This window comes from Equus quagga, chromosome 5 (genome assembly GCF_021613505.1).
Source record: "Equus quagga isolate Etosha38 chromosome 5, UCLA_HA_Equagga_1.0, whole genome shotgun sequence".
NCBI classification, from domain to species: Eukaryota; Metazoa; Chordata; class Mammalia; order Perissodactyla; family Equidae; genus Equus; species Equus quagga.
Window position 1 is genome coordinate 63538355 of NC_060271.1, and position 17717 is coordinate 63556071.

At 41.3% G+C, this 17717-nt stretch overlaps 1 protein-coding gene across 2 annotated transcripts in view; it reads left to right on the forward strand.

Annotated features, from left to right (window-relative positions):
• The window catches only part of TMEM87B (transmembrane protein 87B), a 51526-nt gene that overhangs the window by 8003 nt on the left and 25806 nt on the right, over positions 1-17717 (forward strand). The window contains exons 3-11 of one of the 2 annotated variants that reach the window (XM_046661122.1): positions 526-617; positions 3117-3248; positions 4211-4264; positions 5524-5614; positions 7088-7149; positions 7392-7575; positions 10501-10600; positions 15438-15531; positions 17397-17468. In XM_046661122.1, coding sequence (XP_046517078.1) covers positions 526-617; positions 3117-3248; positions 4211-4264; positions 5524-5614; positions 7088-7149; positions 7392-7575; positions 10501-10600; positions 15438-15531; positions 17397-17468 — 881 coding nt within the window. The remainder of the gene's footprint in view (positions 1-525; positions 618-3116; positions 3249-4210; positions 4265-5523; positions 5615-7087; positions 7150-7391; positions 7576-10500; positions 10601-15437; positions 15532-17396; positions 17469-17717) is intronic. The other variant, XM_046661123.1, reaches the window with a different exon arrangement.

Below are 17717 nucleotides of genomic sequence, written 5' to 3' on the forward strand. Positions count from 1 at the left end.
CCTGCTCTTCCTTCATGTTAAAGGTCTCTTCCTCCAGCAAGCCTGCCAGTACCCCATTCTTCACGCTCTCCTAGGCTGTGTTAGGAGCCCTGCCTGTTTAATTCTTAGCCCTTCCCTCCCCCAGTACCTTTTACGTCAAGGACAGGGATTGCTCTAGTTTACCATCGTGTCACTTCCTGGCACACAAGGAGTGCTCACTCAGTGTTTTTTGAATGAATAAGTCAATGAAGAGAACATTTTAGAGTGAAGTAAACAGTGACTTGGTGTATCTGGCTACTCAGTTGATTTTGACACTGGACTTAGCATAGCGATGAAATAAATAGTATTATAGCAACTTTTGGGTAACTATAATAATTTAATGAATTTATCTGTCTCATTTTGCAGTGACTTTTTGGAGAAATTAGGTAATATTTTACTCATTATTTCATTAAAGTAGCCTATTTTAAATTGCATTCTTGAACCCTTAAGTTTATATTAGAGTATATATATTCTTATTGTAAAATGAGACTTTCTTTTTCTAAACAGTTAAGTCATTCAGTTGTTCCGGGCCTGTAAAGTTTACCATACAGTGGTATTTGAAGTATTATACCTGTGACAATGAATATCCTACACTGGAAGTAAGTAAAACACAGATTTTTAATGTATATAAAGCTATGAAGAAAAAGTTATGAGTGTAAAGATTTATTAGCTCATCAGGTGAGGAGGCTGGAAATATAAAAACTTTTTTCTTTTTTTGCTGAAGAAGATTTGGCCTGAGCTCATATCTGTGCCAGTCTTCCTCTGTTTTTTATTCTGTGGGCCGCCAGCACAGCATGGCCTCTATCAGAGCAGTGTAAGTCTGCTCCCAGGAACCAAACCCAGGCCACCAAAGAGGGAGCATGCTGAGCTTAACTGCTAAGCCACTGGGGCTGGCCCTAGGCTGGAAGTATAGATTGTAGTTTTAGAAGTACCTCAGATTTATTTTGGGACTTAGGCAATAAATGCTTTAATTATGCTGAAGTGTATGCTTTCTGAGAAGAATACAAATCCTTTACTTTCCTTGTATCTTGTGGAAAATGTTAGTAAGTGCTTAAATCAGACATGTAGGAGCTGTTGATAAAGAGATTGTGGGTCAACAAATAAAAATCAACCTAATTTAAGAAAGAAATATAAAAGTTTCATTTCCTTCAAAACATTAGTAACAGGGAACCTAGAAGTTTAGTGAGGATGAGTACATTTGGTGAGGAAAAGTAGAGGAAAGGAGACATCTGGGGACAGGAGGGGAGAATGTGAGGGGAGGAAAAAGAGGGTTAGGGTTTCTGCTCCCCTGGCTCTGAACCTGGGCCCCTTCCCCTGGAGTGTCCCCTGGGCCCTTGTGTCCCTCATTAAGGCCTTTTGTTGTTTCTCATGTTGGTTGCTTGGAATGGTTTCCTTTTCAGCTTCTCTGTTATCCGTTGGTTCCTAGCTTGAATAATGTGCGGGTTTCCATGCTTTTATTTGTGTTGTCTTTCCATTTGCTGTGAAGGATGCCATTTTCCTCAATACTGCATTTTTGACTTTATCCCTCAATATTTTACCCCTTCATGCTAAACACTTCAGTGTGTGTTTCCTGAGAACAGAGATATTTGCTTAGATTACACAGTACAATTATAAAATTTAGGAAATTTAACATTGATACAGTACTGTTATGTAATAAACAGACCTTCTTTAAAATTTTGCCAGTGTTCCAAGAACATCCTTTTTAACAGTGGGTGTTTTTTGTTGTTGTTGTTGTTTTTTGGTACAGAATCCAATCCAGGATCACATTGTGTTTCTGCAATGATTTTTTTTTTCAGTCTTTCGTGACATGGCATTGATATATTTGAAGTGTACAAGCCATTTAATTTTACAAAATGTCCCTCAATTTTAATTACTTCTGATGTTTCCTCATGATTAAATTCAGGTTATATTTTTGGCAGGTATACCGGAAATTACTGGTTTGTCCCAGTTTTGGCCATCAGTGGTTTTAACTTTGATCACTGGTTAAGGAAGTTTCTGCCAGGTTTCTCTACTGTAAAGTTACTAGTTTTCCTCTTTGCTATTAACAATAATTTGTCAAGAAATACTTTTGTATTTGTATGTAAATACACTCTTTTTTCATCGATCCTTGTTTTAACATCCTTTGATTCTTGCCTGATAAGTTACTTACTACTATGCTAATTGCTAATTGGTGATTTTCTAATTCTCTGTTTTGTTCTATATTTATTAGCACTCTGCTGTGAAGATGAGCTCTCTCTTTGCCTGTCTTACCTGTCAGTCAGTCAGTCATGAGTATGAACTCACTGATTTTTACTCTGTTATATGGGTTATAATCTATTACTATTTTTATTTATTTTGCTCAGATTGTCCCATATTTGGCCAGTGGCAGCCAACTTAACTTTTTCTTGATGACTGGGTACTGCCATTAGGGGCATGGTTTTATTCATCCATCTGGGAGGCGAAGAACCTCAGGTCACTGATGTGTGCATGAGCGTCTCCCCTGCACTCAGTGGGTTTGCCATCTTCGCTTTATGTTACTAGGTGTTTGGTTTATCTTTTCTTGTAGTCAAATGCTGCTTTCTTTCTCTGTAAAATGTTTTATATATGGGATAAAATGGGGGTAGGCCCAGGACAAAGTATGTTTTATTTCTCCATGAACCATTTCCTTATAGTAATATCTTAATCACTTTTCTTACTGTAAGATTATGCTTGTATTATGTATTACTGTATCTGAGCACATTGGAATGGCTAAAATATTATGATTACGTCAATGATTCTTAAGGTTATATTCAGGGCCGGCCCGGTGGCCGAGTGGTTAAGTTCGCGCACTCCGCTTTGGCAGCCCAGGGTTTCACTGGTTCGGATCCTGTGCGCGGACATGGCACCACTTGTAAGGTCATGCTGAGGCCGCGTCCCACATGCCACACCTAGGGGGACCCACAACTAAAGTATACAACTGTGTACCGGGGGGCTTTGGGAAGAAAAAGGAAAATAAAATCTTTTTTTTAAAAAAAGATATTCACAACTTTTTTCTTTTCGGTATTTTGTTCTGCTGCATATTTTCAGTGTTCCAAACTGAATAATTTTTGGTATATAACAGAGAATTTTGCCTTGGGTAGGAGCTGTCACAGAAACATGACAGTGTTAATGAAGACTTTTGTGGTCATTATTTCGAGAACAAGGAATGTTGGACAACAAAAAATGACAACTTAGACTGCGATAGTGACTCGCAGGTGTTTCCCTCATTAAATGTGAGTATCTGTCTTGCCGTGTTAACATACAGTTTATTTTACGTAGTACATTCAAGTGTCAACTCTAATTCTGTTTTATCAGTATTTTGATAAAGAGAAGTGCTTAGGTGGTTAATTTTTAGGTATAGTTCTTGGTGTGTGTGGTAGTACGTAATAAGTAAGGTGTTGGCACCATTGTTCTGTTTATCGTGCCCCTTTGCAGCAGCATTCAGGAAAGAGGATCCTTTTATCTTCCCTTCAGGATCTGCTGTCACTTCGTCTCTCATTCTCTCTTCTGTCCGCTTCAGTCAGACCTTTGCCCCTATCATGCCATCAAAGCAGCTCTAGTCAAGTCACCAGTGACCTCTGTGTTGTTAAATCCGGTGGTCTCTTACCACTGACCTTCCCGAAGGTCTGTCAGCTTACTCGACTCACCAGCATTTTACGCACTCGAGCACTCTCCTCCTGCACGTCCTTTCTCCTTCCTAGCTTGGAGGGTTAGATTCCAAAACGTCGACAGCTGTCATCCCTGGGTAGTGAGACTGTGGGTCATTTTAACTTATTTTTTATTCTGTAAATTCTGAAATGAAAATAGGTCTTCATTAAAAATTTTAAAGGAGTCATTTAAAAAATTTGTGTTGAAGTATAATGAACACACAGTAAGCATGCATATCAGAAGTATACAGCTTGATGAATTTTCAAAACCTGCACACGCGTGTGTAACCCAGATCAAGTACAGACCATTTTAGCACCTAGAGTCCCCTTTTAGTGACTGATAATCTCCCCACTAACCACTGTCCTTGTTAAGGAAGTAATTTTTCAAAAGCAGGATTTTGTTAACTCATGTTTGGGGTACAGTGAGATTTGTTCTCTGGTGTTCAGCCTTCAAATATGTATTTTTTTCTTAAACTGTTTTTTTCTTAATTATTAAAGCTATTTCCCCATAGAAATGCAGCAATATAAAATGCATTTTTTTTCCCCAGAATAAAGAACTAACAACAAATATCAGAAATGTTTCAAACCACGAAGGATCAAGGGTAAGTCACTTTATTTGTCTTTAAATCAAATATATACAAATTATAGTAAAACTTAAAAGAATCTGCTGATGGATAGAACTTGGAGAGTGAGATATACAGTAGGGTTGTTAGGATTGGGAAAGAAAAAAGAAACATTATTTAAAACTGTATTTTCTTACATATGTCTATATGAATTTTGTGTTTTTTAAAAAATCTCTTTAAAGTTTACTTTAAGATTAACTTCTATGCAGCCTTTCTTTTCTTTAAAAAATAAAATTCCACTTTCAAATGCCCAAGACAGCATAGCAGTGGGCTGATATGTCTTGTCCTTAAGGATGTAAAGAAATGGAAGTCATGAGTGAAGCATGGGCGTGGGTAGGTGGTATTGGTATTTTGGGGAATTACTAAGAGTCAGAAGACCAAGAGGTCGAGAGGGTTGGAAGGAGTTGCGGGTAGGGACTGAAAGCAGGTTTGGAAAGCTCAATGTCTGCTTTTATACTGTGAGTGACTCTTCACATTTCTTGTTTTCTTCAACCGTCTCAGAGGGTATTTTGACAGTGGACAGGTATTCACTCTGCAGTGGCTGGGACGAACTCTCGTCTTTGCGCAAACTCTGTTGCAGGTGGAGGATTAGGAAGTGAAAGGGAAGGATAGGAAATATTCAGGACAGAGGAATGTGAAAAGTGTGGTCCCGCTGTGTGGGGCAACGGAGGGTTCATAGACTTTACAATGAGCAGTTTTAGTCCTCAGTGGGACTAAACTAGTAACACAGTACACTAAGGAATTTAAATAATTTAGCCTGTTTGCTGAATCTGAGTCATTTCTAACGATGTTATCTGACTTCTTCCTCCCCCAATTCAACTTAAAAAACAGACGTTTAAAAACCGACTGCTTGATGATATTAGGATAAAATATGGGAAGAGTAATACTGGAAAAAATATTTGAATGGTAATATTAAGTAAAACATAGAATGGTAACATTAGGGGGAAGACCTGTAGAAGCAAAACAGTAGAAAACGTGGAAGAGTGGGAAAAGCTTTTTTCCTTCTCCATCTCTGTGGGTCTAGGAGGGTGGTGGTAACAACTAAGGGAGAAATCCTTCCGCTGTCCACTGTCTTTCCTCTGCCTGCCGTTCCTTTTCATTGTTTTATTTGTATTTTCTAAAAGTTACCTAATTCAGTTACTAGAAGTGGTTTTAAATTGTGGTGAACAATTGCTTAGCTATATCTTATATAGCAATTAAAAAAAATAACATAAAGGATATTTTTTTTCTTGTTTCAGGATGTTATAGCCAGAACACAGAGAGATGGGTTTCATATCTTTATTGTTTCTATTAAAACGGAAAAAACAGATGCAAAGTGGAATTTAAATGGTATAGTTAAATTGTATTCATGTTTACTGTCTGCTTTTACTGTATTCTGTATTTTTGTCATTGACTCAGATTTTCTATATTCTCTGTAAAAACATCATTCAAAAATGAATTTCTGTTATAAAAATGAGTAGTCTCTTTATTCTGGGGACTTAAAACTTCATGCTTATCTTAACTATAATACTTTTTTTTTAGTGAATTGGAAATTTAAAATTAATTTAAGATAAATTTAAAAGATTTTAAACTTCGTAGTGAGATAAATTCTCCATCCTTCCAGATTAAAAGAAATTTTTTAACATGTAAGCAACATCTTAATTGTATTTCAAGTAGATTACATTATGTTTCTTGAAAATGGCCATCGTCAGGGGTTTAAAATTTTGTTCTTTGAAAAAAAAATTTTTTTAAACCTCTGTCTGTAGCCTGGGAGTAGTAGTAATATGTCTGCTGACTGTGGCTTATGTCATCTACGAGCTCCTCTACCCCCGCCCTTCCAACCGTGATAGGCCTTTTGTGCTTTGTTAAGCTGTAGTTGCTAGTGCCCAGTGCACGAGCGGGCTCACAATAAGCAGTTTTCAAGGGAATGAATACTTTCACCTATCCTAGAATTGATTGGCTGTCGTTTTCCAGAGCAGGCATCTCCTGGGCTGACAGTAGCCAAGCAGCATGGGAAGCTCCTGGGGATTTACAAACTGCTCTGATTCGTCCACCGGGGACACAGAGGTGAAGCCAGGCTTTGCCTCTGAGAGGTGCCCAGTCCAGTGGGGAGGCAGAAAGCAGTGAGATGAGACTGGCATTGCTGCAGAGGAGGCGCAGAGCTGGTGTTCCATGAGGGAAGCTGATGGAGGTGGCTGCTCCGGAAGAGTGGGAAGTAGGGCTTCCTTCCGGAAAAGACATAATGGGCCAGACCATGCCAAATAGAGGAAGCAGGGACCTTGACACCATTCTGCTACCTAGCTTTTTGCGCCCTTCCTTCCCAGGTGGTGCGTCTTTTCTCCTGACACCAGCAGGCAGTTTTAAGCACCTGCTAGTTAGTCACTGGAGCACTTGCTGAGCCCTGTGAGTCTTGCACTATATTTGACACTCAGTTTTTTATTGCTGTCTCAGTAATCCAGACTAGATGCTTGAGTTCAGTAATTTATCCCAAGTTACATTCAGGATGACAAAGTTCTCGGTGAGGTCAGTGACTCAGCAAGGGGCCCGTCTAAGGCTAGTACTGCTTTCCTTCTGTATACCACCAGATTTGGCTCAGGTTTCACAACAGCATGTGTACAAGTAGAGGTATCTTGATAAGATTACATAAATAACTAGTAATTACCCCATACCATGTGTGTGCTAGGTAAAAATTCAGGGGGTTTTTTAGCTTGGTTTGTATTCTTGGAGCCTTCTTGGAAATGAGCTTACATTTAAAAACTTAGGAAAAAACTGATTGTTAATTTAACTCTTTAATTTTTTTATTCCTACCCTCACCTTCGCCAGTTTCTCTCTCTATGATGGGACCTCATGGCTATATCTCTGCATCAGATTGGCCTCTTATGATTGTGAGTATTTCTCATCATTTTTTCCTTTTTTTTTTCTTAATGAATTTTGTATCCTAATTGGAAAATTTTAAAATTTTAAGAGCTCAGTGGTGGTAATCCCTTAGGAGCTAATGCTTTGCCATACTCTCTCTTTCTGGTTCCAGAGTGACTGGAATATAAAGGATTGGATACTTGAATGTAGAAATGTCAGTTTTCAAATAATCCAAAGGCTTAACTGACTAAAATTGCTTTTCTTCCTACAGTTTTACATGGTGATGTGTATCGTTTATATTTTATATGGCATACTCTGGCTGCTGTGGTCTGCCTGTTATTGGAAAGATATATTAAGAATCCAGTTCTGGATCGCAGCTGTTATTTTCCTGGGAATGCTCGAAAAAGCAGTTTTTTATTCTGAATACCAAAACATCAACAGCACTGGGCTATCAAGTAAGTTGCGATTGTCTCCGTGAAGATGGTGTGGTTCACCGGCTCCTAGCATGTGTGAGCAGAGCTGTGGGAGGCCCCTCTCTACAGTGGTTTGGGAACAGCCATGTTATAAGAGGAGAGATGAAGATGAAGAGGAGGGAAGCCCAGAAGAGAATGTCAGAGCAGGACTCTGACCTAGACTAGCATGTGGGCTGTCTTCATTTTCTGTTTTCCTTCTTGCTGACTTTCCCTCGCTTTCCTCCCCTTCCCTAAAGCTCAGCTACGGGTAATTAGATGAAAACAGCACAGAGTTCTAGACGGGGAACTTTAGATGCTGCCAATCCTTTTAACGGATTTGTCTGTTTTTTCTCCCATCCCCTTTCTTCTCCTTTCTCTTCCAAAAAAGAAAAGAAAACTTGGCCACAGGGAGTGAAATCAGTGGCACCGGGGTGAGCGGTGCCTGCAGCCTTCTTGCCTTCTCTCTTCCTCTTGCTCTGGCAGAGACCATTGGAGGCACCGTCACAGCCGACACAGTGTGTGTGAAGCGGGGAGGGTGTATGGTTGGGCATCCTCAGATGTGTCCCCCAAACTTCTAGAAGGCAGGTTTCGAAAAGGCCAGAGAAGGAAAGTACAGTTAATTCTATTGCTGAACCTTTGGAAAGGGAGAAAGCTCAGAAGGATTGGAAGTGCATAGGAATGTGCTTCTGAGTGGTTAGTCACAAATGATCTTGGTACAGGTTTTCAAAGGGCGTGGTTGTCTGCTATTTATTTTAAAATACTCCAGGAAAAAAAAAATTGAGTTTGAATATAGATGAAACAAATTTGGCATAATGTTGATAATCTATGAAGCTGAGTGATGGGTACATGGGAGTTAATTATACCACTTTCTGTACGTTGGGGAATGTTTGTAATTTCCCAAAATAAAAAGTTTGAAAGGACCCGTACAAAAGAATAAAGAAAGGACAGACATCCATGCAGACATATTAGAGGAATTACTACTCTGTAAGAAGTTTTCCTGATACTTTAGTGTGTGTGTGTGTGTGTGCGCTCTAAACCTGGTGAGGAAGGAAGGATGGGGCTGCTCTTAGTGCTGAGGACTAAGCATTCTTGAATGTCTGAGAAGGCGCTTCTGCTCTTTTGCTGTTAGTGGTGTCATCGCTTGTCTAGAGAGAGGAAAGGGTGGTGTGAACTTCGGTGAGGGCAGCAAAAGCCTGAGATCCATGAAGAGCTGAGAGACCATTTTAAGCCCCACTGTTTGAGATGACACCAGAACAGCTTGGAGGAGAACCCCCAGACTGCTGTGGGTGTCTTTGAGGGATCCTATGGAAAAAGAGAGCTGCCAGAAGACCAGGCATGGGCTGAGGTTGTTTCTGATTTTGCTAGGTGGGAATTCTGTAACCTAGGCTGTCTTTTCCATTGATCCTGAAAGGAGAGGCCTTAGAAAGATTTCTAAAAGGATGAGAAGCAGTGACTGTTAGGACCCAACATGAGTACTTAAGAATAGATCGTGTCAGATTAACTTCTTTCTTTTGTGCTTCTAGGTTGGCAGTAGGGCAATGTAACAAACTTAGTATATCTGGACTTCTTCAAGGTATTGACGAGGTCTCTTGTGATTTCTTGTAGACAAGATGGAGAAATTGAGCTGAAAACAAAAATAATTAGGTGGATTCACAACTGATATCTGAATATCTTTGTAGTTCTCTCCATCTTTACTGCCAGCACTCTCATCATCTCTTACCTGGATTTCTGGAATAACCTCCTGAGCGTTTTCCTCGCCTGCAGTCTAGTTCCTCTCCAAGCCATTAAGTAGAGCAATCTTGATAAAATAAAGCTGTCCATTTTATTCCAAGGGCTAGCCAACTTTCTCCAGAGGTCCAATAGTAAATTTTTTGGCTTTGTGGACCATACTGTTTCTATTGTAACTACTCAGCTCTGCCATTGTAGCATGAAAGCAGCCACAGACAACAAATGAGCATGGCTGTGTTCCAATAAAACTTTATTTACAACAACAAATGTAGGGCCAGATTTGGCCTGTGGGTTGTAGTTTGCTGGTTCCTTGTTTACTATCATTGACTTCTCACTGCCCTTAGCATCAAGTCCAGACTCATAGTATGGCCTAAAAACCCTATGTGATTGATCCGCACCTCTATCCCTAGCCTCTCTTCTTGACATTCTCTCATTATCGTCTCTGCTGCAGACATACTGAACTTTCACTTCTTGCAGCATATTTTGCTTTTCCGCTTTTCTCCTCCATGCCTTTGTTTGCATGTGCTATTTCCTTTGCTTTCCCCTTTCCCTCCCCTAAATAGTTAACACCTACTTAGCCTTCAAATTCCGATTTAGGTGTCTCTTCCTCTGAGAAGCTTTTCTGGACCCATGTACACTGCATCTCCCCAAATGTGGATTAGTTTCGCTTTCTTCATAGTCCTGGGAGATACTGTGTTACCTCTAGCACTTACCATCCTGAGTTCTATTTACTTGTCCTAACCAGAGTACAAGCTTCCAAGGGCAGGGATCATGGCGTATCTTTTACTATTATAGCCACTCAGTAGAGCATTACTGAATAAATGCTGAAGACTTCCTGGAGAAAAGAACTCCAGAGGACATTATGGTGTTCAGATATTCACAGGACAAGAAGAGGGACAGAGTTCTTTGTAACCTCACGGGGGAAAAACAGAACAGAGGGAAGCTAAGGAGACAGAGTTCAGGTTGATAGAAGAAAGCTGTGTCCAACAGAGCTGAGCTAATATGGAGTGAGCTCTTCAGGAGATAGTGAATTCCCCTCCACTGGGGTTTTCAAACATCAATTGGATTAGATGATTTTTAAATCAAATGTAGCTAATTCATCTGAGGTCAGAATGTATTGTACAGAGTACATATTTAGAATCTGGGTGGTGGGCCTTCAGGTGTACCCAGAGTGAATTATTTTCTTTCTCCCCCCCCCAGCCCAGGGTTTATTGATATTTGCGGAGTTGATATCTGCGATTAAGAGGACATTGGCACGCCTCCTCGTGATCATTGTGAGCCTGGGTTATGGCATTGTGAAGTAAGTATTGGTGTGTTGGAAAGATAGCGAGGCTCCAGTCTTGTGATTCTGTCTGTCTAGCCATAGGCGTGAGTCTACAGATGCAGTAGAGTGGGGCTGTTGAGCGTGGGACATTGTGGACATCACTCATTTCTAGGGTCACCAGAAGTTGGAGCTGACTTGACAGCACATAACAACAAACAGCATGACCTCTGCGAAACTGGAAACTTCTCAGTAGCGTAATACAGATCCCATAGGGAAATACCTGCCAGAACATGTTTTTAAAGGATTTCCCTGGACAGTCATGTGCTGCATAATGACATTTCGGTCAGCAACGGACTGCGTATGCGCTGCTGGTCCTGTAAGATTAGTACCATACAACCTAGGTGTGTAGTAGGCTCTATCATCTAGGTTTGTGTAAGTGCACTCTGATGTTCACACAACAATAAAATTGCTTAACAACGCATTTTTCAGAAGATGTCCCCATCGTCAAGCGATGGGTCACTGACTGTATTGGCTGTTTTATACTGTCCTCAAATAAAGATCCTGAATTTGAATTCCAGTAACTTTTGTTAGTTAGATGAATAAATAATCAACTTTAAGGGTAGTGGAAAATTTAAAATGGTTCTTGAAGTTGGAACCATTTTCTGTTTCCTTCTATGACTGTGTTTGGGCACTGGGAGAGAGAAGATTAAACACCAGGTCAGCAACATTTCTGACTGAAACCTGGCTATTCCCTGAAGACCCTCCTTCTTCTGGACCCTCTCAAGCAAATCTTCTCTCTCATACCTGTGAGTCACTGGGCTTGTCCTCTGTCCTCATTGCCTTTTTCAGACCATTCTTCTTCCTTCTTCCCTAAAACCCTCTGATCCCTGGAAGCCCATGCCTTCAGACTGGATCCCTGCTTCATCTTATTGCGGTCCCCTGTTGACTTCCAGATCTCTCCCCACATCTCTTACCTCTGAGCACGAGCTTCGATGTCTCCTCAGGCTTCATCTGTCAGAACTCCCTGGGATTTCAGTACCCGTGTGGAGGAGTCTTTAAGTAGCCTGCTGTTGCCTCCTCACCTCTGCTGCTCTGCCTGTCGCCCCCACCTCAGCTACTGACTTCCATGGCCATTTGCTAAACTTGATCCTTATGTGAAACTGCACCCTCTTCATAATCGCCATTTTAAACAGTCCACTTTTCACCTGTCACCTCCTCTCTTTCCTGTTTGCTTTCTCTGATGTCAGCTCCGGTCATTCTGTGACCCTGGTATGGCATCTGGCCTTTTGGTCCTCCCGCCTCCCACTGATCCTCCCCTGCTCGTGTCCTTGCTTTCTCCCTTTAGCTTATATTCCTGGTCCAGCAGGCTACCGACATCCTTGCATCCACCTGAAACCTCTGCCTGGCTCTTCATCAGCCTCCCTTGATTAATCCAGCTTTGCATCTGCTTCAGGCTCACATCTGAGCAGCGGCATCTGCCTCCGGAACACCCGACCACACTGCCCGGGCTCGTCTCGCTGCCTGACCCTGTGCTTCAAGTCCACCCTTGTTGCTGCTGGCAGTTCTTTTAGACCCCTTGTCAATTTATGTTCCCACTCTCCCGCTCTGCAGAAGACCGTTTTACCCCTTCCCTCTCCTCACACCTCCGATTTCCTACCTTCATCCACCTCAGCTGAGCTTGGTTCTTTTCTCAGAGGAAATAGAAGCTATCAGAAGGGAATTCCGTGTGTTTCCACCACACGTCTGTGTCATTTCCCCCATGTGGACCACACGCAGGATTCTGCTCCTCTCTGAAAGGCACAGACTGGCCCTGCTGGTGGTGATGTCCTGCCCCCGTCCTTGTGCTCTAGATCCTGTTACCTCTCATCCGTCAAAGAAACTGCTCCAGCAGTCAGTTCCATTTTCTCCTCTATCATCAGTTCTCCTTTCTGTTGTGTCGCTCCCATCTGCATGCTGTCATTTTCTGTCATCTTCAGAAGCAGAACCCTCCCTCAATCCCACATAGCCCTCTCTTCTGCTTCTACTTCATTTCTCTTCATCCCTGAACAGCATAGTTTGTTTTTTTTTTTTCTCTATGACCAGCTACAGAGAAGAAAAGATCTTGGCCCAAGTTCACAGGTGGTTGGTACAAGCCAAAAATGTTTAACTGCTGAATTACAGGCCTAATCAAGGGTGGCCCTAAAGGACAGTGGTGAAGGGAAATCTTCCAAGTAAGCAGAGCTGTAAGCAGTACACTTGCCATCCATTTTTTTTCTTTTTTTTTTTATTAATGTTATGATAGATTACAACCTTGTGAGATTTCAGTTGTACATTATTGTTAGTCATGTTGTGGGTACACCACTTCCCCCTTTGTGCCCTCCCCCCACCCCCCCTTTTCCCTGGTAACCACCGATCAGATCTTGTCAATATGTTAACTTCCACCTATGAGTGGAGTCATATAGAGTTCATCTTTCTCTGACTGGCTTATTTCGCTTAACGTAATACCTCGAGGTCCATCCATGTTGCTGCAAATGGGCCAATTTTGTCTTTTTTTTTGGCTGAGTAGTATTCCATTGTGTATATATACCATATCTTCTTTATCCAATCATCAGTTTCTGGGCATGTAGATTGGTTCCACGTCTTGGCTATTGTAAATAATGCTGCGATGAACATAGGGGTGCAACGGACTCTTGGGATTTCTGATTTCAGTGAACAGCATAGTTTTTCAAATGAGTTGTCTGTACTTGCCACTTCAACTTCCTTCGTTTTCTTTAGAACATACCCTAATGAGCTTTTGCCCCATTTTTCCACTGAGACTGCTCTTGTCAAGGTCACCTTGACCTCTCCTTGCCAAATCACGTGGCCCTGCTCAGCTTTTGTGGGAGGACCCGGTCAGCAGCTTTGGTCGTGGAGCCCTGGCTGCTCCTTACTGGTCTCTTCTGGACCCTCTTCGTCTTCCTGAGCTCCAGCATCGGAGCACCCAGGTGCAGGCCCCACCTCTGCTCTAGGACTTGCACCCCTGGGGTCTCCCATCCAGTTATGTGGCTCTAACTTCAGAGCACATCCAGAGTGAGCCCTTCCCATCCCTTCCACAGCCTCCCCCCTGGTCCACGCTGCCATCTTCTCCTGTGTAGACTACCTCAGTAGCCTCCTAACTGGTTTCCCTAACTGGCTTCTGCCCTGGTCTCCTGTCAGCCTTTTCAGACAAAGCAGGAGCCAAGATGATCCTTTAAAATGTACCTCCTGCCACTCGCCCGTTTGAACACTCTGCTCCATCCTGTCGGCTTTCATGCTGTTGCTGTTCCTTAAACACAATAAACTCTGCCTCACAATGCAGTGGAGCCTCTGCCTGTGAGCCTCTTCCCCCAGAGCCCGGGCAGAGTTTGCCCCCTCACTTCTTTCAGGTCTCTGCTCCACTGTCATCTCCCAGGTGAGACATCCCTGTCAGGATTCCTGCAGAGTGCTCACCCTCTGTCACTCTGACCCCTCATCCTTTTGACAAGGCCTCTTGATGTATATGTTAGTAGTTGTTGTTTCTCCCCCCATTGACTGGAGTGGGAGCTTTGCCTGTTTTGTGTGCTGCTTTCCCCTGAGGCCCCAGTGCAGTCCCCGACACCAGCAGGCACTCAGTCAGTATGCTTCGAATGCACACGTGTGCTTGTGAGCTCAGGATTCGTGTCATTAGCAGGATTTTAGCCAGGAACCCTTCTTTTCGTTGGAATTTTATTGAGATTCCTTCCCAAATTGCTTTTTTTATGGGGGGCACGCTTAGTACAGGAAACAGAACAAAAATCTCTCGTGGAATCTTGTGGTACCTCATGGTTCTAGTTACGAACATCAGGTGCCTGGGTGTGGAGTGTGGTTGCTACAAAAGGAATAAAAGTTGAACTGATGTGTAAGGACACAAGCCGTTTGTGAATGACTCCATTCGCTGTCAGCTTGTTGTAGTCCACTCTTCCAAAGTGACAGCAGTAATAATTCTGACTCTTGGAGTGTTCCAGCTAGCTGGCTACAATGAATCAGAATTTAGATTAACTAAATTAGATATGTAGTCTTAAATACGAGCTGTGAATATTAATTTAGTTTTTACTTAGACTTTGTTTTAAAATGAGTATCGTAAGTATTTTTTCAAAACTGGTTTTTTCTTGTAGTTACTCTGAGAAGAGGGTCTTTGAGCTAAAACGTGTGTACAATAAACTCTGATTTGCAACTGTCATGAAATTTCAGTTCTATTTTCAAAGTATTAATTGCAAAAGTCACCATCTTTGCATTTTCCCATCTCATTTATATTTTTAAAGAATCAAAAATGTTATTTTAATTCTTTTCAATGTAAAGAATGAAAACTAAAGTCTGTTAGCACTCTTGGTTTGGGTCTTGAGAGAAGGAGAGTAATGCAATTCGATCTCCTACTATCCTGCTCTTTCTCTGCCCAATTCGTAAAATCAGTGGATTATATATCTCAGAATGATTTCTAATCAGTGCTAGTGGGAGAATTAAATGATTATTTCTGCCAGTGACACTTAGAAGTTGGCACCCACCTTCCTAGGTTTCGTCAATCTACTCTTCCATTCTGTGGAAATAGTATCTGGGTTATGTTAATTATATTGCTTAAATTTCAGCAGCAATTCTCTGGCACCTGTTTGGCCTCAGAATGTTGCTTCATGGGCATCAGTACAGCTTCAAGTCCTAGAGAAGGAGGCCCACTTATTCTGAGCCTATTTCTGCTTTGTTTTCAAGAAATATGCTGTTTCCTGAAACAAAGTCGCTCAGCGGCAGAGGCGAACTGATTGATTAGGTAGCGGCTCCTCTGGTATTGGGAATGGGGCTGTGTTGAATTCAATTGCGTTTCGCTCAGCTGTGCCTCCTCTTTCTCTGCCTCCCTTCCTCGTTCCAGGCCTCGTCTAGGAGCGGTCATGCACCGGGTGATTGGACTGGGGCTTCTCTACTTTGTCTTTGCGGCTGTTGAAGGCGTGATGAGAGTCACCAGGGTAAAAACAGTGTAATTCCACTCCTGCCTCTTTTTGTTGTTGCTATAAATATGATCTTACTTTATATCTCCTGAGATGAATTTTTAAAGTAGGAAATTTATGAAAAAGGCCCAATTTGAGTTTTTTCCCCTATGGGATATTTTCCCTTTTTAATACTTCCTGAAATTAAAAGACTAAATAGAGTGCTTCTTAAAATGATATGATTGATTGTGAAGGCACCAGTTGATGTCATTTCAGCAATTAGCTTCATCTCAAAAATATTCCTGGTTGTCCTTTATAAAGAACATTTGTCTTTGTCATTATGCAGTCTCGAACACATTCATTTCTTCCCTGATCCTTGGTTTAAACATATGTAAGTGAACAGAAAGTTACTTAGGCCCTTCACGCATACAGACATTATATCTCGTCTCTCTTACGTCTCGTTTGGTTATACATTTTCTCCTCGACTCTTGTGAAAATATTTTGGGGATTCAGCAGACCTCACTCTAGGAAGGACAGGAAGGAGATAGTGTTCAAGGGAAAAATGACTCTGGCAATGTGGGCAGCAATGCTTTGCTCTCTAGAGAAGAGTCAGAATACTTATGTCATGAAGACCCCTAGATTTCTAGCTCTCAGTTTTTCTTAATAATATGGTTGACGACTAAGTGATTGGGAAGCTTATGATATTTTACTTGATTCAAAGCACCTTGTCATTTTTCCCCAAAGTGTCTTTTGGATTAGATGTATAAATCAGATCACTGTGCACGGAGTGGTTAATCTGTATATTGCCACATAAGTTTACTTCATGTATTTTGACCTGATCCTTAAAGCAGGACATTTGTCCAATAATGTTAACAGCCTCATTCTTCTTCCTGTTGCCTTTGATACACCTGCATTCTGTGTTAGGTGTACCTGCTCTTTTCGACTTTGACCCATTGAATATTCTGCATTTATATGTGTAATTCACAGGAATCAAATCTTTGCTAGGAAGAAAATAGAAAAGATAAATATCCCACATGTAGATGTAGTATATACATTATATTTCCTTAAAATTTTCCTAGTCAACACCTTACATATACAGTAGTCCTCCCTTATCCTGGTTTTGCTTTCTGTGGTTCAGTTCTGCAGTCAACTGTGATGCAACAGTATTAAATGGAAAATTCCAGAACTAAACAACTGATAAGTTTTAAATTGTGCACCGTTCTGAGTAGAATGATGAAATCTTGTGCTGCCCTGCTCCGTCCCTCCTGGGACGTGAATTATCCCTTGGCCAGTGTATCTACGCTATATCTGTGCTACCCACCTGTTGGCCTATTAGGACAAAACACAGTATACAGGGTTCGGTAACTGTTTGGTTTCAGCATCCACTGGGGGTCTGGAAACGTTTCCCCTGGGGATAAGCGGAGACTACTGTACTGTTTTAAATGTGAGTCTCTGTCAACTCTTGATTAGTTAGAGTAAGTGTCTCATCTGTGGTTTGTTTACACCCTTCCACACAATTCTTTCTCCTTGTTTTACTTTCCTTCATGTCCCTTCAGGTGCAGGAGGAAAGATCAGGAGTCCATTTCATTAGTAGCGCTGGCTGTAGGCTTGGTGCGGAGAGGGGAGAGATTGAACGAGTTGACCTAAGTGGGACTGGGGACACGATGCTTTTTACTTGCCATTCCATGTACAATTTTACCTTAACATCAAACAAGTTGTTGACAAATTAACATATATTGCTGCCAAAACAGATAATTTCCATGTGCTTAAGTGCAGTTCTATTAGGAAATAAAACCTTTCTTGTGGCTTTTCTAAAGTGATGAGATGAGCTAAATTGTTTTTCATCAGATGATAATTCCTATAGTATAATGAAACTGTACTATTTTCCTATTTTTATCTTTCAGGGTTCTGACCATTTAGCGGTTATTTTGGGTGACATTATTTTAGCAGTTATTGACTCCATTGTTGTATGGTTCATATCCTTTACTATGTCCTTCTAAGATAGTTTGTTGTATCATTAAAATCAGATTACATTTAATTTGCAATAATAATAGAAAGAAATATAGTTAGACATTGTTGTTACCTGAATATAGGAATTTAGTTGAGGGTGAAAAAGTAACAATTCCCCAAGCAGAGAATATCTTTATTTTCTCTACTTAGTTCAGCAAACAAGTGCTCAGTATGTGCCCCATACTGAGGAAGTATGGAAGAAAAGGTATTGTCCC